At 49.1% G+C, this 24,379-nt stretch overlaps 1 protein-coding gene across 11 annotated transcripts in view; it reads left to right on the forward strand.

The window, feature by feature from the left end:
* LOC100015800 (actin-binding protein WASF3-like) overlaps window positions 1-22,661 on the forward strand; it is a 213,435-nt gene extending 190,774 nt beyond the window's left edge. For all 11 annotated transcript variants that reach the window (XM_056808936.1, XM_056808935.1, XM_056808937.1 and 8 more), the window contains 5 exons: window positions 189-306; window positions 6,376-6,551; window positions 8,070-8,333; window positions 9,893-10,284; window positions 11,992-22,661. In XM_056808936.1, the coding sequence (XP_056664914.1) occupies window positions 189-306; window positions 6,376-6,551; window positions 8,070-8,333; window positions 9,893-10,284; window positions 11,992-12,149 (1,108 nt within the window). In that variant the 3' untranslated portion in view covers window positions 12,150-22,661. The remainder of the gene's footprint in view (window positions 1-188; window positions 307-6,375; window positions 6,552-8,069; window positions 8,334-9,892; window positions 10,285-11,991) is intronic.
* Window positions 22,662-24,379: the final 1,718 nt, after the last annotated feature.

Here is a 24,379-nt window from a genome sequence, read left to right on the forward strand (position 1 = left end):
TCATTGCGTCTCAGGGCTCTCAGATCTGAAGTCAGAGGATCTGAGTTGGAATCACAGCTCACTGTGTGACCTTAAGCATGTCTCTTGCCCCTTCTAGGCCTCATTTTCCTCTCCTGTAAACTAAGGGAGTCAGTCTAGACGTTGACTATTTGTGAGCTCACTAACATACCCTTTTGGGTCCATTTCAGAGATGACAAGAAAGATGGCCTTAAATTCTATACTGACCCATCATATTTCTTCAACTTGTGGAAAGAGAAAATGCTTCAGGCCACTGAGGATAAGAGGAAGGAGAAACGAAGGCAGAAGGTACATGGGTGGGGCTGGAAAGAGAATTAGACATGAGAGGAACTCTCCGTCTCTTGTGGTCAGGTCAGCATGGTGCCACAGAAAGAGTACACTGACTTTGGAGTCAAAAGCCCTCTTGGCTTAGGCCCTTGCTGCATGACCTTGGATAAGTCACCAATTCTTTCTGAGCCATAGTATCTTCATCTGTAAAATGAGGGGGGTGGTGCACTAGATGACCTCTTAGGTCCCTTGTAGTTCTTATTATGTGTGCTCATGTGTGTGTGTGTGTGTGTGTGTGTGTGTGTGTGTGTGTGTTTGCCATGTTTTACAAAGGATCCTGACAAGCTGTGACTTTTCTGGTCAGGAGGTCCAGGACCAGGATGGTGAAGGGCCTGGGCACCATGCAGTGTGAGAGGCAGTCGAAAGAACTGGGACTATTTAAATTAGAAAAGGCAAGGCTCTGTGAAGGGACACGATCTCATTCCTTAAGCAGAAGAGGGATTAGATGTCTTTTGCTTGGCCTCAAAGAACCAGCCACAATGTGAGGACGTTGCAGAGAGGTTCTACTTCAAATCTAGACTCTGAGTCCCTTGTTGGGGGTGTTGCAGAGAAGAGTATCCTTTTTTGAGGAGGATTGGCCTACACAACCCCTCAGTGCCCATCTGGTCCTGAGATTTCCTGAGCAGAGCTGGGCCTTAGCCAGGCTGTGGCAGCACTGCTCCACAGAGTGGCCTTCAGTGCTCGGCAAGCACCATTTTTCTCAAAATCCATCAATTCAAAGCTCAGCTGCACAATTTGGAAGATTGGAGACTTTGTCTTCAGTGACGTCAGCCTTTTTCTCTCCCATCCTACCCACCCATCCTCCTGAAACCTCTCTTCACCCTAAACGATAGCTGTTTTCAAGTCTTTGAAAGGTAGATGACTAAGAATCCTAAGGGAGTCATTACCAGGAGGGGACATTTAAATTCCATTTCAATGAATTTTCTTTGTGAATCAGTACGTCAATCTCTTTTGCTGGATCTTTCTCCCACTCCCTAACCGTGGGTGTTCTTCCGCCTCTTCTTTTCTCTATATATACTATGTGCCCATGTGATTTCATCAGCTTCCTTGCCATCTCTACATGAATAACTCCAAAATCAAAAGCATTTGTATGTAATGCCACTGAGTCTTATTAAACCTGATCAGGCTTCTGACAGTCCCCTCATTACCAACTGTCAGCTAGACATCTCTATCTGGACATCCCCATTGGCACCTGAAAATCAAGGTGTCAAAAACAAAACCCCTTGTCATCCCCTTGAAAGCTGATCCCACATTTCTTCCCCATTTCCATAAAGGTACGACCACTAATAACAATTCTACCTCCATGCCATCTATCCCATCTATCTGCTCCTTTCTTTCCACTCAGATGGATTCCTCATCTCTTCTCTCCTGAAGCGTAATAATGGTATCCTTGTTTCTGGTCTCTCCTTCTCCCAACCTCCCTCTATCTACCTGTCAAAATCATCTTCCTAAGGCAAAAATTACACGCTAAAAAATGGTTCCCAATTACCTCTGGGCTAAAATCTCAGCTCGTCAGCCTGGAATTCCCTTCTTCCTCTGGCCCATTATTTCTAGCTGGGCCCAGACTGGCCCATCCAGTTGTCTCTCCAAGCCAACTTACTTGGATTGCTTCTGATTCTAATAATCCTAGCAATTTAAACAGCAACTCTGGATAAGGAAAACCACTGCTTGGTTCTTAAAGGGATCACCTCAGTACCACTGTTGCTTCTAGAAAGGATGTCCTTCATGGCTGCCCTATGGATGAGCTCTCCATCCCTGTTGACTTAGAGCCAAGCATCTTCCTTGGGTACCATTTCCCTCCTTGTTTTGTCTTCCCTGTTAGCACGTCAGCTCATTGTGGGCAAAGGCTGTCTCCCCCCTGGGTTTGTCTTCCTGGCACTGAGCACTTCCCCTGGAACAAAGTAATAAATGATAATGAAATGCTTCATTTAAAGTGAGCTCTAGCTCCAACCAGACTTTTGAGACTCCTTTTAGATTACTCTCCTGTATTCATTTTACTTTCTAACCCAACTTGTCTGCTAGCTGCTCTTTGAACTCAGCCTCCCATGTACCTTCTCCATGCCTTTGCATGGCCTGTCCTGCCTGAATGCAAGTTTCGTTCACACCTGCCTCACAGCATCCTTCGTTTTCTTAAAGGAGACTAGGCAACTACATGGTATGATGCAGTGGACAGAGCACTGGGCCTGCAGTTGGGAAGCCCTGAGTTCACACTTGACCACAAGCTCTTCCTTAGCTGTGTGTCCCTGGGCAAGTCACTTAACTTCTGTTTGCCTTCATTTCCTCAACTGTAAAATGGAGATCAGAGTAAATAGCACTTCCCTCCTAGAGTGGTCATGAGGAACAAATGAGATCATATTTGTAAAAAAGCTTAGCACAGTGCCTGGCTCATACTGAGTGCTACTGTTGTTATTATCTCAGTTTCAGTTTAGATGGCATCTCCTATAGAAAGCCTTTCCTGATCCCCCCACTTTTTAACACTTCCCCCCTCCTTGACAAGTACTGTTTCTACTTATCTGTTTATTATATCCTTAAATAAAAAGTAAGCTCCTTGAGGGCAGGGGTTTTTTGGTTTCATCTGTGTATTCCCAATGCCTAGTGCCACACTTAGTACACAGGAAGAGCAGAATAAATGCTTCTAGTATTTAGGGGATTGCCGAAAAATGTTACATTGACTGTATTCCACCCCCCATCCTTAGAAAAATCCTCATTTGCTCTCACTTGCCCCCCACTGTGTACCCTTCAATCTCTCTCCTCTCCTTTGTGGCTACCCCCATTGAGAAGGCTATAGGTGTAGGGACAGGGTGCTGGAGCGAGCCACACCTGCATGAAGAAGACAGAGTAGATTGTTTTCCTCCCATCATCTTCCTCTCAAGGAGACTTCTGTTCCTGCCCAGAGAGGAAGAAGGACGTTGGGGCCAGGGGCGACTACTCTACTCTCCTCAGAGAAAGGGGGTGCCAGCTAGAAGTATATCTGTCTGCTCCCCTTAGTAACGGTTAGCCATGGGGATGTGGTTGGGCTCCAGCTAACTTTTGATCACTTTGTCATTTGTGGGGGAAGAAGATTCCAAGTTCTCCATCCAAGGCCTGAGCCGTTTCCCACCTAATAGCAGTTCCATAATGAACACCTAGCACATAGCGAAGAATCAGAGAAGGTATATATATATATATATATATATATATACGTAGGAGAATATGTGTCAGACAACAGAGAGTAAAGGAGCTCTTCCACTGGGAGGGAGATAGCTCAACTCAACCAAGACAGGGTCTCGGGTCTCACTCAAAGGGAAACTCCCCAACAGCATGCTGGGAATAGAGAGAGACATAGAGACTGCCAGCTCCTTTCATGGCTTCCTGGTCTTTTCCTTCTGAGATTGGCCCCTTTCATTGACCCTTTTCATTGTCTCTCTACGAGAGCCGGAAGTGAGGAGCTCCTGAATGATGAGTCCCCAAAGGGCAACTGACAAAGGCTGGAGTTCTTCTGACTCTCACCAACACCACCCTGCTCCATCTGCACCAATAAGGAGAGAGTCCCATGTCAATAGGCTTTGAGGCAGGGACTACCTAGATGCTTCCACTTGCTCTCCTCTCACTTGCTTTTAACCCCTGCACAGTATGGCTTCCAATCCCTCCAAAGTTTCGATCGACTGCCAAATCACCCAGCTTTACAGTCTTTCCTTGGTCCTCATCCTTCAGGCCTCTGCAACATTGGACACTGGAGATTATCTTCTCCTACTGGATGCTCTCGTCTCTCCAGGTTTTCATGGCACTGCCATCTCCTGGTTCTCCTTGATTCTGTCCAACTGCTCCTTCCTTCTCAGTCTTGGCTGGTTTTCCCTTCAGCTCGCACCCACTAACAGTAGGGGTGCCCCAAGGCTCTGTCTTGACCCTCCTCTTCTCCCTCTGAACATTCTTACTTGGTGATCTCAGTTCCCCCTGGGTTCAGTGCTCATGTCTATGCAGATGACCCCCTATGTCACTATCCAGTCCCCATTGCCTCTCTCCTATGCTTACAAATCTAGGCCTCGCCACTGAAAGGAGAACTTTCATTCATCAGAAGACACTGGAGTGGACTCTGGAGAAAAGCTATAGCATCTTTTCAGGGAGCTAGCTAGCTCTTTGTCAAGCCCACAAGCCTGTATTAGGCACTGCCTGTGTGCCAGGCACTAGTTCTAGAGATATCAAGAAAGGTGAAACCAGTGCCAGCCCTCAAGGAGCTCCCAACCCAATGGGGGAGACCACAACCAAACAACTCTGGGCAAAGATGAGAGAGATAAGAGAAGTTGGAGGTGATCTCAAAGGGCCGTAAGAGGAAAGGCTTAAGAGGAAAGGCTTCTTGCAGAAGGTGAGACTTTAGCTGAGGCTCGAAGGAAGCCAGGAAAGCCAAGATGGAGAGATGAGGAGGCAGAGAATTCTAGGCATGGGGGACAGCCAGAGAAATTATTCAAAAATATCAAGAGATGGAGTGTCCTGTGCAAGGAATGGCCAAGAGGCCAGTGTCACTGGTTGGTGGAGAGAGGGCGGGGAGAAAGGTATAAGAACACCAGGAGAGAAAGAATTTAAAAGGCCAAACAGAGGAGTTTATGTTTGCTCTTGGAAGTAATAGGGAGCTACGGGATTTTATTAAGGAGAAGGAGTTAAGATGCTCAGCCATATGCTTTAGGGAAAAATTCTGATGTCCAGGTCAAGGATGGAGTGGAATGGGAAGAGATGAGGCAGAGAGATCGCCCAGAGGCCACTGTGATAGTCCAGGTGGTGGGGGCCTGAACTAAGGTGGTGGTAGAGTCAGAGAAGGGAAGGGAGTGTAAAGGAGAGATGGTGGCAAGATCAAATCAACAGACCTTGGATATAGGGCTATAGGGTGGGGGGGTGGTGAGAGAAAGGGGAGAGCCAAGGGTGACGCATTGGATGTGGTGGCAGTACCACTGGTGGACAGTAGTCATCGGGCATAGAATGATCAGTCTGATGTGGTTCAATGAAGCACATCTTTATTAAGCAAGACCCTGTGCTTGTGCTGGGTGCTGAGCACACTCGGGCCCTTTCCGTAAGGAGCCAACTACCCAAAGGGGAAGCATCAAATTCATAAATTACTGTGCTGTGCTACAGAGGAGAGCAAAATGAGCACAAAGGAGAGGATCAGGCAAAGCACCCCAATAAATTTGAGGAGAAAGGGCCCTTTCACATGGGACATCAGAGAAGGCTCCTCAGTGGAAGGTAGTCTCTGAGCAAGGTCTTAAGGGAGAAGAGTAAGACTTCAGAGGGGTGGAGGCTCTATTCCAAGCATAGGTGACCCTACGGCAGACAGAGCTCTGGGCCTGGACCCAGGAAGGTTCATCTTCTGGGGCTCACATCTGGCCTTGGACACTTGCTAGCTAGCTATGTGACCCTGGGGAAGTCATTTCATCCTGTTTACTGAGTTTCCTCCTTTGTAAAATGGATTGGAGAAGGAAATGGTAAACCAGTCCAATATCCATGCCAAGAATGATTAAACTCCAGGCATGGTGGAATAGCATGAGCAAAGGCTGAGAGATGGGAGAGGGCAAAACAAGACCAGGAATCAGAGAGCAGTCTACTTTGGCTGGAGCCTAGTGGAAGTGAAGAGGATGACGCAAGTAGTTTGGAGGCTAGTTGTCAGGGACCCTAAACACCAGCATCAGTTGTACTTAACCTGTGGGTAGTGGGGAGCCACTGAAGGTTTTTGAGCAGAGAAATAAGAAGATCTGAGGAATAGGAATAGTTCAAATCCACTGAAGATAGGAGCCTTGAGGCAAGAACACCTTTTGGAAGACTTTTATAACCAAACAATTGCTTGTGTGTGTAGGTAGGCAGGCTGCGTGGGGCTCTGGGGGTAGAATAGTAGACTCTCTCTTCAGGTGCCTTCCTGGCCTAGTGTTTGCTTTGACAGCCTGCTTGCTGTGAGAGGAGTTCTTCTGGTATCATGGCTAGGTGACCCTGATCTAGAACCAACAGCACTGGGTTGGTTTGGAGCTGGCCAACATGGCGAGACTGAGGTGTGTTTGTGTTGATCTCCAGGAACAGCGGCTGGTGGAGGACTCCACCAGGGAGGTGAAGAAAGTGCGGAAGGCCCGGAACCGACGGATGGAGTGGAGCATGATGGCATATGATAAGGAGTTCCGGCCCGATAACAGGTTCTCTCCATCTCCGTATCACATGGCCTCTTCAGAAGGATCGCTCTCCCCAGATAATAGGCAGGTGTTACCTCTTATTACATTCACTCTCAGCCCTTTGTTTCTCTTTTTCCATTGGCAGACAGGCTACCATGGATGGTGGACCCATTTCTTTTTAATCATATTTTATTTTTCCCCATTGTAAGAATTGTAAAAACAATCTTTAACTTTTAAAAACAATTTGAATTCCCAATTCCCTCCCTCCTTCTCTCCTGCCCCTCCTGAGACGGTAAGCCATCTGATACCAATTTTACATTCACAATCATGTAGATCATTTTTCCATATTAAAGATGGACCCATTTCTCAAAGGGATCCCTTCTCTCCCCTCTCAGAAAAAGGCCCTAAGACCTTGTCCACTTTTCTCCAGGCATTAGGCATTCATCCACCTTAAAATGTGGCCAAAAAGAGCTCCTGATGCATGGCAGAGCCAACTAAGCATACAACTCCTATCCGCACATGTCAGCCTATTCATTATTCCTTCCTGTTCTCTGGGCCGTCACCTGTTTATCCATGTAAAAGTCCAAATGTGGCACTTGGGAGCCATTATTCTCTGCATGTTTCTTTACATTGTCCACTGCCATCCTTCACGTTGCCATGCTCCCCAATGTTGCTAGCTCATTCTGTCCTTCACCTGAAGTTGGCCTTTCCGGCCATGTCCACTCCTCGGCAGTGACTAGAAATACATTTTCATACATGTTTGTATTTATAGATATCGATTTTCTCTTCTTACGAGCTTGCTTTTCTTTATGGTAACAGCCAAGAGGCAGTTTGATAAGTGGCCAGGCCAGGGTTCAAAGCCTCAGGCAGGGTGGATGTGGAAAAGCAGGGAACCTTGGTGCCCCAAGCCAACTCTGCTAAGACTCCCAAGTGGCACATGCCAGGGGATGGCGCTCCTGTGCCAGACCCTCCCTCACCACAATGAAATCACTGTTGCAGACCCTCTTTCCTCTAAAAAATGATCCCGTTTGGAGCAAATTCCCAATGAGGAGAAGATTAGGTTACAGAAGACTCCCCAGACAATCCTGACAGACAACCTTCTCCGGTTGGAAAATGCCTCAGTCGCCAGGAATGTAGACAGTTCTCTTAATGGTCTTTGGGGGAGCTGGCAGACAGGGAGATCATTGTTGGCAACGCTACCATTTTGTTTGTACCTCAACCCTGCCCTAGGTCCCCTTGCTTTCTAACCCCATCTAGGTACTAGTGCTTTAAAGCCAAATCAGAGCTCCCTATCTCTAAGGGCTTTAGAGATCTATGACAGTAATAATGCCTTTGGGGGCAGTGTGGTGCAGTGGGAAGAGCTCCGCATTTAGTGTCACTTTTCTTCTTTGTAAAACGAGAGGATTGGCATAGGTGATTCGTAGGCTCCCTTCCAGCTAGAAATCCTATGACATGTGATTCCATTGCTCCTTCTTTGGCACCTTCCTTGCCCATGCTGTTTATAGCCATTCCATCTTTGATTCTCTTTCCCTGTCCCTTTCCCCACTCTGGCTCCCGCGGTTCAGACTGGGATGTGACCATTGCTATCTGTGTTTACTCTAGGTCATATGCATCAGACATCGGCGATCACTCCTACCCAGCCAGTCCCAACCATCCAGCCCAGCAGGTGTTGGCACCTGCTCCTCATCTGCCCATGGAACACAAAGAGATCATCCTGGCCCCCAGCCAGCTCCCGGAGCTGGCCTACCGGCCCACAGCCCCTGGCAGTCGGCAAAACAGCCTTGGCCGGGTCCAACAGCCCCACGTGCCACAGCCTCCGGATCCAATACTGAACGGACCCAGGCCTCAGTTGATCAAGGACTATGGGTAGGCTGTCATATTCTATACCTCCTACCCCCCTTTCTCTGGCTTGGGTGTAGGGACCTAGCCCCAGGGCTGGAGGATGCAGGAGGCAGAGGCCAGGAACCCAGGGCATCAGTGACCTAAGGGTTCATCTCATTACCCTTCCGGTAGGATGGCAGGTACCTTCCTGCAGAGGAAGGAGTTCCAGGGTGCCTCCTGGCCTCCCTGCTTCCTCTAGCAGCTGAAGAAACAAAGCTCCACTAGAATTACTGCCTCTCCTTCCATGTTTTAGCACCCCTCTGATTTAAGCTTGCTTCTGGCCTCATCCACTGACACCTTACCTACTTGGTACCCTCAAATACTCCCAGGAAAGTTGCATTGAACCACTCCTCTTCCACACGAGCACACTAGCAAGAGGTGGGACGGGAAGCTTCCCATATAAGTAACACCCATCTCGCTCTCTTCCACCCTCCCCCCCCATCTTGATAGAAATAGGCAGGACAATTATTATTGTACCCATTTATCAGATGAGATACTGGAGGCCTTTCAGGTCTCTCCACTCTTAAAGTTTATGAACCTACAAAGCCCAGAATGGCAGAGCGCTAGTCCAAGGTCATACGGCTAGTGAGAATCAAAGCAAGTAGTTGAAAAGAGTTCTGATTCCCCACCTCAGGTTCTGCCTGGGAGACCTTAGACAAGTCACCGCCCTGCCGTGTTTGTGTCAGCATTTCTGGTTCTTTTCATCTGAGCTCTGTTATTCACTTTATGACACTTGATAAACCAGTTCACCTATCTTAAAACTCAGTTTCCCCACCATTGGGGTGGTGCTGGCAATCTCTGCACCCCATGCCTGCCTGACAGAGTTGTGGGGAGGAGAGAACTTTGTAAATCTTCAGATACTGTAGAAATGGCCCGTGTTTCCATGTTTCCTTTGTCCAAACAGAAGTGCCTCATTGCCATTAGGCCTCCTGCTGGCCTTCAAGGCTGATAACACTTAGCTACTTAGCAAGAGACAGATGGAAAACCTCCTCTGGGGCCTCCCTTGTTCCTGTGATCCCCAAGAAAGATCAAAGGGTGTAGCCCTTCATTGGTGCAGAAAGGGTGTTCGAGTTCTTTGGGACTGTGGATGATATGTGGGCCTCTATCTCCAGGGAACCCTCCAAGCCTGTACCTTCCAGGCCCAGTTCAAAAGGAGAGTCAATTGTAACTCAGCTGCCACCAGAAAGGGCTCTTGGCTCAGTCAGGGACCACAACCTCCATCAGCAGGATAGCTGGGGGAGATAGGAGTCAGGTTCCCGGTAACACCAGGAGGCCAGTGACAGAGGGACTTGCTCCCCTCAAAGACTCACATACAGATTGGACCTTAAAGGATGGGCAGGAGCATCGCAGGTAGAGAATGGCCATCTTGCTTCCAACTCCCAGGGTCTTTGAAGGGTCTCAGTGGAAGTTACCTCAGAGTTCTTCTCTTCTAACTACCTTATTTTACAGATGAGGAAACTGAGGTCAAGAAAGAAGTATTGACAGGTAGTAAATGTATTCCAACTCCTTCTGATCTCCACATCTTCTCTCTCTTCTGCCTCCAGGTCCCAACAAGTGCCCATGGCCGATTTCTTCGTACCGCCTGCCCCCCCACCCCCACCTCCAGTGATCCCCTCCGCCCAGACGGCTTTCGACAGCCCCATCTCTGCCCCACCTGCTCTTGCACCCGCTGCCGCTGCCACCCTGGCCCACCCTTCCTACACACCTTCCCCGCCCCCAGCCCCACCCTGCCCATATTCTGTATCTCCTCCCCAGACTGGTCCTATGGGCCCTCCTGCAGCTCCTCCACCACCCCCTCCCGGCCCTCCAATGGCCACAGCCTCTCCGGCTCACTCAGCCTCCCCGGGTGCTGTACTCTCTGAACCACGGAAACCTCAGATCCCATTGATACCAATGAGTGATGCCAGAAGTGATCTTCTTGCTGCCATTCGAAGGGGTGAGTATGATGGAGGGAAGGAGGCTGGGAAGTCCCGAGATGGAACACTGTGGCCAGTAGAGTATGGAAAAGGAGATTTCACAGGGACTTTGCCTTTTAATGAGGAGTTTGACAAAATGACTACTTTGTGGCGTCTCCATTGACCATAAGGGTCAATAGCAGTATAATCAGGATCCACAATTCCATCCACGTGAGCACTGCTTCCATGGACTCTGTCCACAGCTCCTTGGCACTTTAGTTGATGGTTTTCATGAGGTGATGTGGCCAAAGGATTTAGCCCCCCACAGCAAACCTGGTAGTGTGCCTCGACACGCTTGCCTGGCCTGATCCTCGAACCCAGCCAGGATCTACCTTCTAGAGCTCTGGCATGATTTTCAAGGACCCTGGGTGTCCTCTGGGCCATGGGGAGGAGACTGTGCAATGAGAAGAGCTCACATTTCTCTAGCATTCAAAGGGTTATGTAGCACTTGACTTCCAGCTACTCTGAGGTCAGTAGTACAGGGGAAAGTAATCACGAGAGACCTAGGTTCTGGCCTCTCTCTGATACTTATTAGCTATATGACCACGTAACTTCTCCAGTACTTGGTTTCCTCACCTGTAAAATGGGGGTGCCTTTCGTTCCTGTGAGCAAACACATACAAAACAAAACACACAACACAAAGTTCTTTTAAGGAGTAAATGAGATCATTTACAGATAATGCAGTTACAGGCAGCTAGGCAATGCAGTGCATAGAACACCAGGCCTAGAGTAAGGAAGACCTGAATTCAAATCTGGCCTTAGACATATAGTTTCTGTGTGACCCTGGGCAAGTCATCTAACTACTGTCTGCCTCAGTTTCCATATCTGGAAAATAGAAAGGATATGAGTAGCATGGCACCTGCCTCCCAGAGCTGTTGTAAGGATTGCATTAAATAATATACTTAAAGTGTTCTGCAAACCCTAAATAAGACACCCAGGATTTGCAAGTTGTTATTATTATTGCCATCACCTGCCTTAAAAACCTTAAAGTGATGATATATAAATGTAAGTTGTTTAATAGTAATAATAGAATTGTGATCTCATCAGTGTGGTAGGTCACTTCCATCAGTGCAGATGCCACATGGTCCATCCCTATTTCCTGGGACCCAGTGCCCAACCTTCTGTCCTTTCTGTTTGCTGTCCCAAGACTAACCAGGGCTGTGTTCAAACCCAAACTGGAGCTTGGTGGAATCTGTCTAAATTTCCCTTCCATTGGCAGAGCCTTCAAGAAGTCAGGGTCACCTCGATACCATGCAAAGGAGGCATCAGAGGAGAACCTTTGTGCATGTAACACTGCACATGTAATTACACATCAGCAATAATGGTTATCTAGACAGGAGATGTTGGTGTGGATCCCCAAGTGATCCACCACTAAGCCAGTGACCTCGAGCAAGTCACTGACCTTGTCTGAGCCTCAGTTTCCTCATCTTTAAGATGAGAGGGGTTGGACCAGATGATCTTTAAGGTCCAGTTTGAGCTTGGATGTTCCCATGGGGGTGAGCCCAGAATCTTCAAGAGCTTCCTCCTTTCTGGAAAGCTCTAAGAAGAGGATTGGTGATCAGCTGTTAGGAATGATGGGAGTGGGCGGCAGTAGGAACGAGCTAGATGACCTGTAGAAGGTGCTGATATCCATCCATCCGTCCATCTGGGCATCAGGCTGAGCTCCTGTCTTTGCCATTTCCCTCCAGGTATTCAGCTGCGGAAGGTGCAGGAGCAATGGGAACAGGAGGCCAAGAAAGAGCCAGTGGGCAATGATGTGGCCACCATTCTCTCACGGCGCATTGCAGTGGAGTACAGTGAATCGGATGATGACTCCGAGCTGGATGAGAATGAATGGTCAGACTAAGGGGACGTGGGCCTGACCAGGCCAGCCTTCGGAGCGTTCTAGCATAGCTCCCCTTCCCCTCCCACTTCCCCTAGCCCTGCCTTGCCCCCACCCTGGGCTCCCACCTGCCACCGTCCCTCCCAACGAAGTCTTCACTGCTCGCCAGCCACCATCTCTCTCTGCCCCTGCATCTGGCCTCTGTTATGGTCAGGAGCAATGGGCAGCCAGCAGGGCGGCTGGCCTGCATGCTCTAGTATAAGGGTAGACATCCACTAGGTAGTCTTTCCTTATACTAGAGGCTAGCTCATGAATTCACTACAATGGGGGGGGGGGAGGGGGAGGGCCGTGGGGGGGGAGGGAGGGAGCTTTGGAGAACTCGATTTCATGTCTTTGGCCTGATGAGCTCTGGTCCTGTGTGTAGGCAGCCGACACTTAAGGCTCCCTTCGGTCCAGGGCTTTTCAGAGAAGGGGGCAGCTCAGCTGGGCACATTGGAGCTAGAGAGAGCAGGTGTTTTCTCACCTTCGTGCCCCATCCCCAGCTACCCCCACAGTTCTGTGGAAAGACTTCTTCTCCACTGAGGCCTATTTGGCCCAAAGGTTTATAGAAATTTTTGGCCTGGAACCACAGGGCCCTTCTCCAGAGAGTAGCCATGTTTATTGCCGTGAAAGAGGCGGCGTGTGTGTGACGTGGTACTCGTGTGTTCCGAAGCCCTGGGTAGAATAAGAGATGGGCTGAGGAGAGGAGAGAAGGAGCCCTTGGGGGCTGCCAGGGTCCTTTCTGTGTGGCCCTGGGAATTAAAAGTCCTCTAGCACTCGGGAGATCTCCCTAGGCAGGCACCGAGCGGGTGCTAGGTGCCTCCCACCAGAGCGTGGGGCACCTCGATTATGCATAAGCAGGCAGTCGTGGTGTGGTGGGGAGAATGACCGAGTGGAGGCCAGAGGTCCAAATGATGACCTCTGCACTTTTTTTGTAATTACTTATGTATGTACACAGGTAGTCAGCCTGCTGGGATGGGAAGACTGCTAGACTTGGAAGCAATGGGACCTGTGTTCGAATTCTGGTTCTGACACTTCCTGGTTGGGCAACCCAGTCAAAATCCCTTCCCTTCTTTGGGGTTCATTTTTATCATCTATAAAAATGATGGCTGTGGACCAGATGGCCTTGGATGTAATGTCCCTTCTGACGGCAAGCCTAGGCTTGTGTGGATTGATTCTCTACTTAGTGAGATCATCCTTTGGGGGGGAGGGGGAGGGGGAATTGAGGAATCAGATCTATGATTTCATCTGTGTGGGGAGCTCCCAGTGTGCAAATTCTGTCTCCTGAGAGAGACTGGCAGCTCATCTATAACTTCCAGTTTTAGAGTTGTCTAGAGCCCTGAGAGCCGGCATAACTTGCCCAGGCCACACAGCTTGTATGTGTCAGAGGCAGGACTTGAAGCCAGATCTTTCTGATTGTGAGGTCAGTTCTCTAACCACGAAACCATGCCATCTGTCCAGAACAGATGTTTAATCCCAAATTGGCATCTCCTATTGCCCAGCATGCACCACAGGGCAACAAAGGCCAGTGTCAGGAATGCAAAGGAAATAAGAGCCGCAGCACTTGGGGAAACAGTCACCATGGGGGCCTGCTGCCTGGGCCTCTCTGGGGCATGGGCTCTCAGGAGACAAAAATGGACCAGCTTTTGCAAGTAACCTCTTTTCTTAGGAAGGGGGCCCTTGCAGCACCTTGCTGAGGCTTCCCCCACTGGAAAAAGACCCTGGCAGGGGCAGCACAGAGGAATGTTTTCACAGGAGAGTTGTGAGGAAGGTGCTCTGTAGGCCCACCACAAACCCCAGCTCTTGATTCTCTCTAGTCATTGAAGGCATTGCTTTGCCTCAGTTCCACACCAGAAAAGGGAGAATAATGATAGCTCTGAGACCTGCCGCACACACAAAGTTATCATGGGGCTCAGAGGAGAGAGAAAATAGTCAACCGTTGGATATTCCGCTCATCATTAGCAATGAAAGCAGCTCACATTTCTCTAGCCCATTACAGTCATCTATTCATAACTTCATTTGAGCTGTGCCCCCCTCCGTCCCCACCATAGGACCCTAGTGAAGTAAGTAACAGAAGTTTGCCCTTTTTACAGATGAGGAAAGTGAGGCAGAGCCAAGTCAAATGACCTGCCAAAGTTCACACAGCTTCTGGGCCCCAAACTGACTTTTGCTAGAGTCCTTCCTACCTTTTCTTCTCAGCGGGAGCCCAAAGGAGAAGTTGGCATCTTTGAACGTCTCCAAAGCTCAGTCGTGAGGGGCAGAGAAATGGTCTGGCCATGCGGGGCTGTGAGAGTGGCTGAGGGCTGGCTCGATAAACCTTGGCCTCCCGGTGTTCTTTTTAAAGACCCACCCAGAAAATCAGCAGCAGTGCTAACAAGAGTGACATCTAATTCGCCAGCCAAGTGGCCAGAGCTCACAGCAAGGCTGCCTTCAGTGGGTTTGAGTAGTGTCTGTTGGTGGCCGCCTTAGGTTGGGGCTCTCTAGAAGGCTCCATTCCATTAGGGGAGGGATATAACATATGCACAGATAAGTTCATACAAAGCAGTTGGGGGGCAAAGAGGGAGCACTAACAAATGGGCAGAAAAGCAAGAAAGAATTCCTGTAGGAAGTGGCACCTGAGCAGTGCCTAGAAGGAAGCTGAAGATTTGAAAGAGATGCAGGTGAGGAGGGGGGAGTCTACGTATAGAGGGAGCAATCTCAAGAAAGATGCAGAAAGAGGAGGCCAGATCGTATTTCGGGATTGCCATTTTAGGAAGCTATCGGCCATTTATTGGGCAGCTGGAGTTGTCCTGCACCAGGAAAATGAAGGAACCAGGGCTGTTGGATCTATAGAAGAGAAGGTATTGGAAGGAGGCCCAAAGTAGGAACAGGAGGGGGAAGTGACAGAGAAGCAGAAGGAAATTTGCTAACAACTTGCACCATCTGGAAGTAGAATGAGCTTCCTTTAGAAGATGGGAATTCCTTGTTACTAGAGGTGAGGTTGAAAGGATTACTGCCTGGGTGTGGGTTGCAGGAGATACCCTCTATGGTTCCTCCAAGCTCAGAGATCACAGGCAGATCATTAAGCCAACATAAAACGAGTTCCCTTTTTGCATTTGTCCCAGAATCCTTCATTTTCTGCCTGATGGGTAAGGGCAGAGTTCAGCCTGGAACACATTTGGTAGCCACACACAGCATGGCAATACTGGGCCAAGAGGGTTTTCCCAAGATAATTTAGAGGGAACTTGCCTCCCCAGAGACGTGTCTTATATGTAGGAAATGGCAATATTTTGCTCAGAAGTGTGGGGGCAGGCGGTACGTGACTACAGCATTAAAATCTCAGATGGAGACATTTTCATTTGAAAAGTGAAATCGGCAGAGAAGTGCTAGCTCCACATAGAAGAACGTGGGAGCTGGTCCTGCGCTAGTTACTGGCTGCTTTCTGGTGATTAGAAATCTTTCCACCATCAGTGTGAGTGAGAACTAAAGCCGAAAGGAGTTCTGTCCATCCATCACCTTGACTAACCTACACAGGGAGGCAGCCCCCATTCTTCCCTGCCTCCATGTCTGGGATATCACTCTTTTTCCAGAGCTGCTTCTCCCCTTACTCCCCAGATTCCTGGCCCACACAGGCGACTTCTCTCTTGGCTCTGGACTAGAAATTGGCCTACAGAGGATAGCATCTCTAGGATTTTCCCATCATGCCAAGAGAAGTTATTTTCTGATTTTACATATGTTTGCACATCATTGTACATCCAAACAGACCTCTTTTCTTAAAGCCAAACTCCCAAACCACTAAATACTTGCAAAAGGACTTTAGGACAGAGAATTGTAGCTACCCTCAGAGGTCATTTGTTCCAACCTCTTTCCTTTTATAGGAGAAGAAACTGAGGCCTATGGAGAACTGACTTGACAAGTGGCAGGCCTGCCTTTAATCCAAGGTTCCTGAGCCTTGTCTGGTGCTCTTAAACTGCCCAAGTTGGGCCTGGTTTTCCTGTTTGGGGAGTGGCCCAATTCTACTCATAAAAGTCATGGAGTCTTCAAAGTAGGAGGAGGCACCAGGCTCCACCACTCCTAAGCCACAATCCCTTCTACAACCTCCTCAGCAAGGGGTTAGCCAATCTCTGCCCTCCAGGGACGAGGACCTCTGTAAGGCAAGTTCCATCTGGGGACAACTTTAATTGTTAGGAAATGTGTGTGTGTGTGTGTGTGTGTGTGTGTGTGTGTGCGCGCGTGTGTTTGAGTGTGTGTTTGGTGAGGGTAGAAGCATGATGGAATGGATAGGACACTGGACTTGACATCAGGAAGGCCTGGGTTCAGATTCTACCCCTGACACTTGCTGGCCGCATGACCTCAGGGGAGCCATTGACCCTTTGAGCCTCAGTTTCCTCCATTGTAAATTGAGAGTCAGACCCAATGGCCTGAAAGTTCCTTTCTCTCATTGTCCCCTAGCCTGGCTTGTACTATGTGATCTTAACAAGCAGCGTGACTTCTCTATGCCTGGACTTTCCAATCTATCATTCTGTGTTCTGAGTGGCAGGACCCATTAAGCCACTACTAACCCTGCCAGGCCCCCGCTACCCCTGGGGACTGGGAAAGGCACCCTCCTCCACCTTCTTCTCTATCCTTCTCATCTTTCTTCACCCCACCCTTTCCAATCTCCTGCCATCACCCCTCAGACACATACTATGCTGTGGCTCATGGGTAATGCTCCTAAGGCTCTAGAACATGGCCCAAAGTCCCCCACACCTGCTCTGCCTTATGCAGACAAGTATGGCTGGTGGCTGATGCCCGCTACTGCCTGGGCTTAAATGGGCCGTGCAGCCTTTCCCTAGGCTCCTGGGCACTCAAGGACAACAGAGACAGGTGTCATTTAGAACTAGAATTTCCCAGAGCCCCCAGCCCCAGCTGCAGCAGTGGCTTGGCAAGTCCTTGAGGACATTGGGACCCAGACTATTGGAATAAACTGGCTTCATTGGAGGTTGCTGCCCAGCCCCTGAGGCCTCCAGTGCCCAATGGCTCAGAAAGGCAGTAGGGGAACTGCTGTTGACCCTATCACAGCCTGAGGGTCCTTGGCCCAGGATTCATTTGGAACTTCAAATGAATATTTCAGCCACAGGAAATGGATTTAACTGTTTGGCTATGGGCAACTTAAAGGAGCTGTTGGGTATGACAGGGTATGATCCAAATTCTTCCCTCAGATTTGGCCCCTGGATCAAGGAAAATGACAATGTGGGTCTCGGTTTCCTCATCTGTTAAAGTAAAAGAGTTGGACTGGATGATTTGAGGCTCCCTCCAGACCTGGCATTCTTTTTTTTTTAAATATATTTTATTTGATCATTTCCAAGCATTATTCGTTAAAGACATAGATCATTTTCTTTTCCTCCCCCCACCCCCCATAGCCGACGCGTAAATCCACTGGGCATTAGATGTTTTCTTGATTTGAACCCATTGCTTTGTTGATAGCAGACCTGGCATTCTAAGAAACTTCCTTTGGCTTATTTCTAAGAGAGCAGGCTATGGAGTCTGAGGGCCCAGGGAGCCAAGGTTTCAGCCCTGGCTGTTCCTTCTACTTCTCTCTGAAAGGCCTCAGAGATCAGGTCTTCCTCTCAGGTGCCTGACTGCCCATTGCCAAGATCAGCAGCAATGCTGACTGACGGTGCTCACTGTGACCCTGGATCCCAGTTTGGATCCCCCAGCCCCCATGGGACCACAGACCCCATGGAGAGGGCTAACATGGCCTTTGGGCCCTGTGGTGAAAAGGGTCAGACATACCAAAAGAAAAGAGGTCCACCTCTCCTTTCTGTGGCCCCAAGAAGGGCCTTGGATTTGTCATTGTAAGAGCCAGGTTTGACTCCCAATCCTGCTACCTACCCAATAGCTATGAAACCCTAGGCAAGCCTTCCCTCTTTCCCTTCATCTGCAAAGGGAGGGGCAATGGACTCAATGGTCTCAAAGGTCTTTTCCAGGTCTTAGTGCTCCTAGACCCATCCTTCCCATCCTCCGAGTTGAATTCTTACTTGAACTTGAATCAGAAACCCTTTCTCATTCCAGGTCTGACTCCCATAAGCCATTTGATAGCCTGGGGAGGCAGTCCTGGCCCAAAGGCAGCTGCTTTTTTCCCTGTCTGACTCCTCCCTTCCCAGGATGCTACACCTCTCAGGTGTGGGATGGAAGATACAGAATGAACCTTCAGGGCCTTCACAGGTTAAGGCAGCCTCTTTTAAAACCTCCACTGGCTCAGAAGACCTCTCTGTCTCTGAAGCATCCCCAGAGAAAACCACAACGAATTAACTTAGACTATTCAGAGTAGCCCCCTGTGTAAAGCAGTTCAGAGAGAGATCCATAATTCTGAAGCTGGAAGACACCTTCAAAGTCATTGGGCCCAGTTGCATTTTGAGCAGGAGCCTCCTCAATACAACCCCGACAAGTGACCATGCAGCCTCTGCTGGAACACCTTCCCCAAGGAAAGGCGAGTGGCTCCTGCCAAATTGCTTCTGGACAGGTAGCCACTGAGAGGTAGACTGTTTAGTCTGGTTCTGCATCTGGAACTAAGGAGGAAATCAGAACAGGCTCTTGGAACCGCATCCTCAGTTTGAGTCGATCCCTTTGCCTTCTGCTTCTCTTTGCCATATTTAGCTGCAGGCTCAGAAGAGGAGTCAGCTTTCCACCATCGTGGCACCTCTGAGTGGCCTAGTCTAGCCTGTTGGGTTGAATAGGAGCTCCTAGCTGAGGGACTCAGGGCAGCCACCTTACCCCTTCTCAACGGTCACAATGGTTGAGTTTTTCCTTCTGGTGGGCCAAAATTGGCCTGTCTGCAACTTCTCATCTCTCACATCCCCACGCCGTTTTCACTTCTCCAGTCTCAGCATCCTTGGGACTTTCCAGCAGTCCTTGGATATGATTGTTTTCCTCTGGCCATTCCCCAACTGAAGTGCTGCTTCATCCCAAACCTTTAACAAAGCCCTGGCTGGCCTTAGCTTCTCAGTTACCAACCACTTCTCTGGCCCCTTGGGTTGGAGTTCCCTCTATAATCTTCCTTTGGTTAGTTACATGGGTCATTTTTAAGGTTAGCTCAGAGAGGACCCAGCCACAACATCCATGGAATGAAGGACATCTTATCTAATATGCCTCTTAGATGAACCTTTCCCTTTGTTTCCATCTCCATCTCAGTCTCTTTCTACTGTTCAGAATAAGGAACTTCATGGACCAAGGTCACGATGAGAGAGAAATGATTTGTCATCAGAAACTTACTCCCAAGAAATCCTTTTCCAAGGCAGTTTGAAATTAGTTGTTAAGAACACTCTGTCCCTCACTTTCTCCTGTGAATCTATACTTTTACTGCTGGGGAAGCAGATCCTAAGAGACCATAGAATGTGAAGAAGTAGGATCAGTGTTGACATTCAAACTCCTGATAGCCAGTCCAGAAGGAAGGGCCCTCAGCCACTCTTGAAAGTTGTCATTAACAAAAGCTAGAGACAGCCTCAGTGGGAATTCAGCCTTTAGGGCACATTTCCCAGTTTTCATAAGGAATGTCCTAAACCAATGGCGGCAAACCTTTTAGAAGAGCGGGTGATGTAAGAAATGTCCTCAGGTGCCTGTGGAGAAGGGGAGGGGAACAGCCTGGCCCCATGTCCCTCTGGCTTTCTAGTAATGAACTCTGGTGAACTCTCTGCTGGGGCAGTGATGCACATGCCTACAGAGAGGGCTCTGAGTGCCCCCCTGGCATGTGGCATAGGTTCACCACCACAGTCCTAGGCAATGATGAAGCTTTAAAAAAGGGAAAAATTGAACTAATGGAAGGCAAGTAAGGAGAGAAGGGGCAAAGTCTGGCTGTCCTCCTGGTAAGACAAGTCATGAGCATATGGTTGAATTTTTTTCCCAGACAGCCTAGAACACATTTCCTTACCACTTTTAGAAATGAATATTCAGACAAAGAAAACTTCTTGCACATAGGGTAGGTAGAGAGAATTAGCTCGGTTTCTAGCTCCTTCAAAGAGGGTGCCCTGAAGATCCCAAAGTGTAACTATATCAAAAGTGCTGATGGTTTCCAAGTTTCCCATTTTCCTTTCCTCTTCTGTTCCCACCCCCACCCCCGGTACTTCCCTGTTTTCTTCTCTGTCTTTAGGCCTGGCAGAATCATGGAATGTCAGAGCTAGAAGACATCTTTGAACCAAAAATGATGGAGAACCTCCCTCTCATATTTGCCAGTCTAACAGTAGCTAGGGCTCATCCATCTCCTAAGGCAAGGCAAGGCAAGGCAAGCAAGGCTACCTTCTCTAGCAGGCAGTTCTCTAGCCAGATGCTTAAAGTCTTATATGACAGCCTCCGACACTCCCATGATATGAGCCTACCTGCGCTGCACAAGCCAGGAAACCAAGACTGCCAAGCCAGAGAGGTAGAAACGGAACTGTAGAAATGTCTTGACTTGAAGAAAAATGCTTTAGGCAAAGGTGTTCATGAACAGCACTGTAGGAAGCAGAGTTGGAAGGCTTGGATTTCCGGGCCCCCGCTTTGCTCTTCACAAGCTCTATGACCGTGGATGAGCCACTTCACCTTGTTAGGCTCTTAGCTCCTCTTCTGTTTACTGAGTGAGTCGTTCTCATTCCCTATTGCCCTTCTAGCTCCAAATCCTCAAGTCTAAAGAGCTGTCTCTTCCTCCTACCCCAGTCCCTTTCGCTACTTTGCATGAGCTTCGCCTAGTATTTGTACTTCTTTATCTTAGTGTGGCCTCCTCAGATTTCCAGATGGCAGGCAGTGCCTCCAAATTTGACCGTTGCCTACTGTCACCCTGCCTGCTGCTTGAGTTGGAGCTCTCTTGGCTCCAAGAAGTAATGGAATTAGGGTTAGAGCCAGCCTGTCCATCCCTGGAAGAAGAATGGAGTTCTCCTTCCTCGGCGGCTTGAATTCTAGGGGCACTGAGCATCTCGCCAGTGCTAACTTGCTTTGGGACATTTGGTGGAGCCATATAGTCCAAGAAGCAGGCCCATCACCCCCAGAATAACCAGCTAGAAGTACTCTCCTGTCCATAGCATATTGTGATTTTTCTTAGTTCCATCTGGAGTGTGAGCTCCTTAGAGGCAGGGCCTGGGCCTTATTCATCATTGCATCCCAGAGCACCCCGGCACAGCTAGAGCTTGCCACTTAGAAGGCACTCCTTGGGAGAGTGGCTGAGAGAAAGGGGATGAAGGAGACAGAAGGAGAGAGGATGAGAAAGTGAATGGAATGAAAGTCTTCCTTCCCATGTCCCCTGGAGCCATGTTTCTGGACCACATCTTGAAAAGGAGAGAGAGGAGGCCAAGGTTCCGCTTGAGTTTAGGACTTGGAGTAGTGAAGGTGAAAGCACCTAATCTGACTCATTCAAATTACAGCTAGGAAAACTGAGGCCCTGTGGGAGGGAGGGAGGGATCTCCACTCACATTTGCATTGCACTTTCTATTTTACAAAGCACTTTCATAAACCTTTTGTTAATCTGATCCTCATGAGGTACAGCCTTCTGAGGGCCATTTTTCCAAAGGAAAAGCGCCCCTGTAGACCAAGTGGGTGGCAAAGCCAGTGGCAGGATATAGGGTCCCAGGTCCCCTTTGGCCAGTGTTTTTTCTAGACTTCACTGAAACTGCCCCATTTGCCCATCACATCCCTAGAAGAATGGGGCACAGGCTCCTTCCACCAAGCTTGGGGGAGGGAAGTAAGCTCATCAGTGGTTGGTAGGAAGACACTCTTCAACCCCCATGACCACTCAGCCAGGCCCACCACCACCGCCAATCAAAACCAGTCTTTCTTTTCCCCAAAAAAAATTTCCTTCCTTTGTGGAGACCTTCCAAGCTGGCTTGGCCTGCAGGTAGGAAAGAGTGGGGGGTATGGTCCTCCTGTCATTTTCTGGAATGTCTGCCTTCTACCCAATTCCCTCTGCTCTCTTCTATGCACCAAAATTGTGAGGACACACAACCCTTGCCCCCAACCACCAGACCTGGGGACCGGCACATTGGTGCCTCGTGCCTCGCACCTCGCCTTATGAGAGTGGCGATGGCCCGAGTGCCCCATGCCCGGGCTGGCCTTGGTTTCAGTGAGAGCTGGCTGCCCGTCCAGAGAGAGCCCCATTGGCTTCAGACTTGTGAACTGGCACATGCTTCAAGCTGCTTGGTGACTGAGCCCCATCATCCTCCAGCTAGCGTTAAAAAGCCATCCCACATGGTGGGATCCAAGCCCTTTGCATTTAGTCCATAGATGTTGCTGCCTGTATCTCCCACTGTACGTGGTTTGCTAAGTGTGAGCAAGTGTGTCTTACCCAGTGTCATGGGTTTTGCTTGCCTTGATGTGGACCCCAGAAGGTATCAGTGGGACAGTTGCTAAGCCAGCTCCCCTCGGGGAGAGCGGAGAGAGCAGCTTTTCAAGGCCTGTGTGTGAACTACATTTGTTAGCGACATATATACAACATAACCTCCCAGACTGCTGACGCTTTATGCATGTGGTAATAAAAAGACTAATAAAGATCGGCTTTGTGTGGGCCTCTGCCAAGTCTCTGTCTCGTGTGCTTCATTCGGACGGACGGCTAGGTGGAGGGAGGAGCATGTGGAAGGAGAAGCAGAAGGGGAAGGGTTGGTCATACTGGATCCCAACAAGAACACTGGTGTAACCAACAACCAAGCAGCTCTCGGACCTGTTCACGCTCATCTGCCCTTCTGGGATGATGGCGACAAAGGACAATGCAACTTTTGTATCCTAGGTCTGCCACTCACTCCCACCCCCTAAGCCTGGGCTCTTGCCACAGAAGACCATAGCGCTATGGCAGTGTTTCTGGGACTAGTGGACTTGGGGAACAGGACTGAGAATCTTGCACTTTTGCTTGGAATCCCAGGATTCAAATGGGGCAATGTGTACATGGGGCAGCGGTAAGCAGTTCTTCTTCTTGGCTCCAAGAAAGACTTGAGTTCTCTATAAGGACTTTCCATAGTTGTATTTGTCATTGGTTCAGTCATTTTTCAGTCACATATGACTCTCTGTGACCCCACTTGGGATTTTCTTGAGAAAGATACTGGAGTGGTCTGCCATTCCCTTCTCTGGCTTGTTTGACAGATTAGGACCTGCAGCTAACAGGGTTAAGTGACTTGTCCAGGGTCTGAGATTGGGATTTGAACTCTGGAAGATGAGTCTTCCTGACTCCAGGCCCAGCACTCTATTCACTGTGCCATTAACTGCTCTCCATAACCACAGGGGATATCCAAAAACTGGGTAACTTTGAAAGGTCTCTCTTGAAAGTAAGAAAACGGGAGCAGCTGGGTGGCTCAGTGGATTGAGAGCCAGGCTTAGAGACAGGAGGTCCTGGGTTCCAATCTGGCCTCAGACACTGCCCAGCTGTGTGACCTGGGCAAGTCACTTGACCCCCATTGCTCAGCCCTTACTGCTCTTCTTCCTCAGAACCAATACTTAGTATTGATTCTAAGGTGGAAGGTGAGGGTTGAAAAAAGAAGTAAGAAAATGCTGTCTGATTTCTGCCCTCTGATCTGTATTCTTGTTCTGCCTTAGAACATATTTCCTATTGATTCTAAGCCAGAACATAAAGGTTTAAAAAAAAGAAAAGAAAAAGCTCCGAGGAGGCCTACATTAATGAGTGCCGTTTCCCAACAAACAGTATTGTCCCCCAAAGTTGGGAGAGGAGAGCATTGTGGGTTAAGGTGTCACAAGAAGAAGAAATGGGTGGGAACTCAGCTGGCTGCCTTAGCAGCCTCTAAAAGGTGACATAGACCTGGAGCTCCAAGCCCAAAGGAGAGAAAATTAGAATTAGACCCACAGATAAACACCTAGGGAGAGGCTTTAAAAAGAGCTCTTAAAATATTAGGGAAACTCGGCCCCATAGCATGGTTTATTTAGGAGCCTTTAATAGCTGGAAGTGGCCCAGGATATGGCTGCCCAGGGCCTTCCTCCAGGAGACTGTCTGTAAGAGGGTGTCATAGGCCTTTTTATGGTCCCATCCCAGGTGATGCTTGGAGGGAGGACTGAGCAACCAGTCCCTCCTGAGGGCTACTCAATTTGCTAGCCACTGAAATTCCATTTCCATCCCTCCACTGGACCCTGCTAGTGATTCAGGAAAAGTGGGAGGTAGCCTTGGAGCTCCTCCATAAGAAGCAACGCTGGCCTGGGCAGAGTTCTCCTGGTCATGGCAAGACCTTCCTGTCCCTCATTCTGACTGGATAGCTAGGGGTCACCAGGGCCTGGCTGCCTACCTCAGGGATCCC

The sequence above is a fragment of the Monodelphis domestica genome, chromosome X, assembly GCF_027887165.1.
Source record: "Monodelphis domestica isolate mMonDom1 chromosome X, mMonDom1.pri, whole genome shotgun sequence".
Lineage (NCBI taxonomy): Eukaryota > Metazoa > Chordata > Mammalia > Didelphimorphia > Didelphidae > Monodelphis > Monodelphis domestica.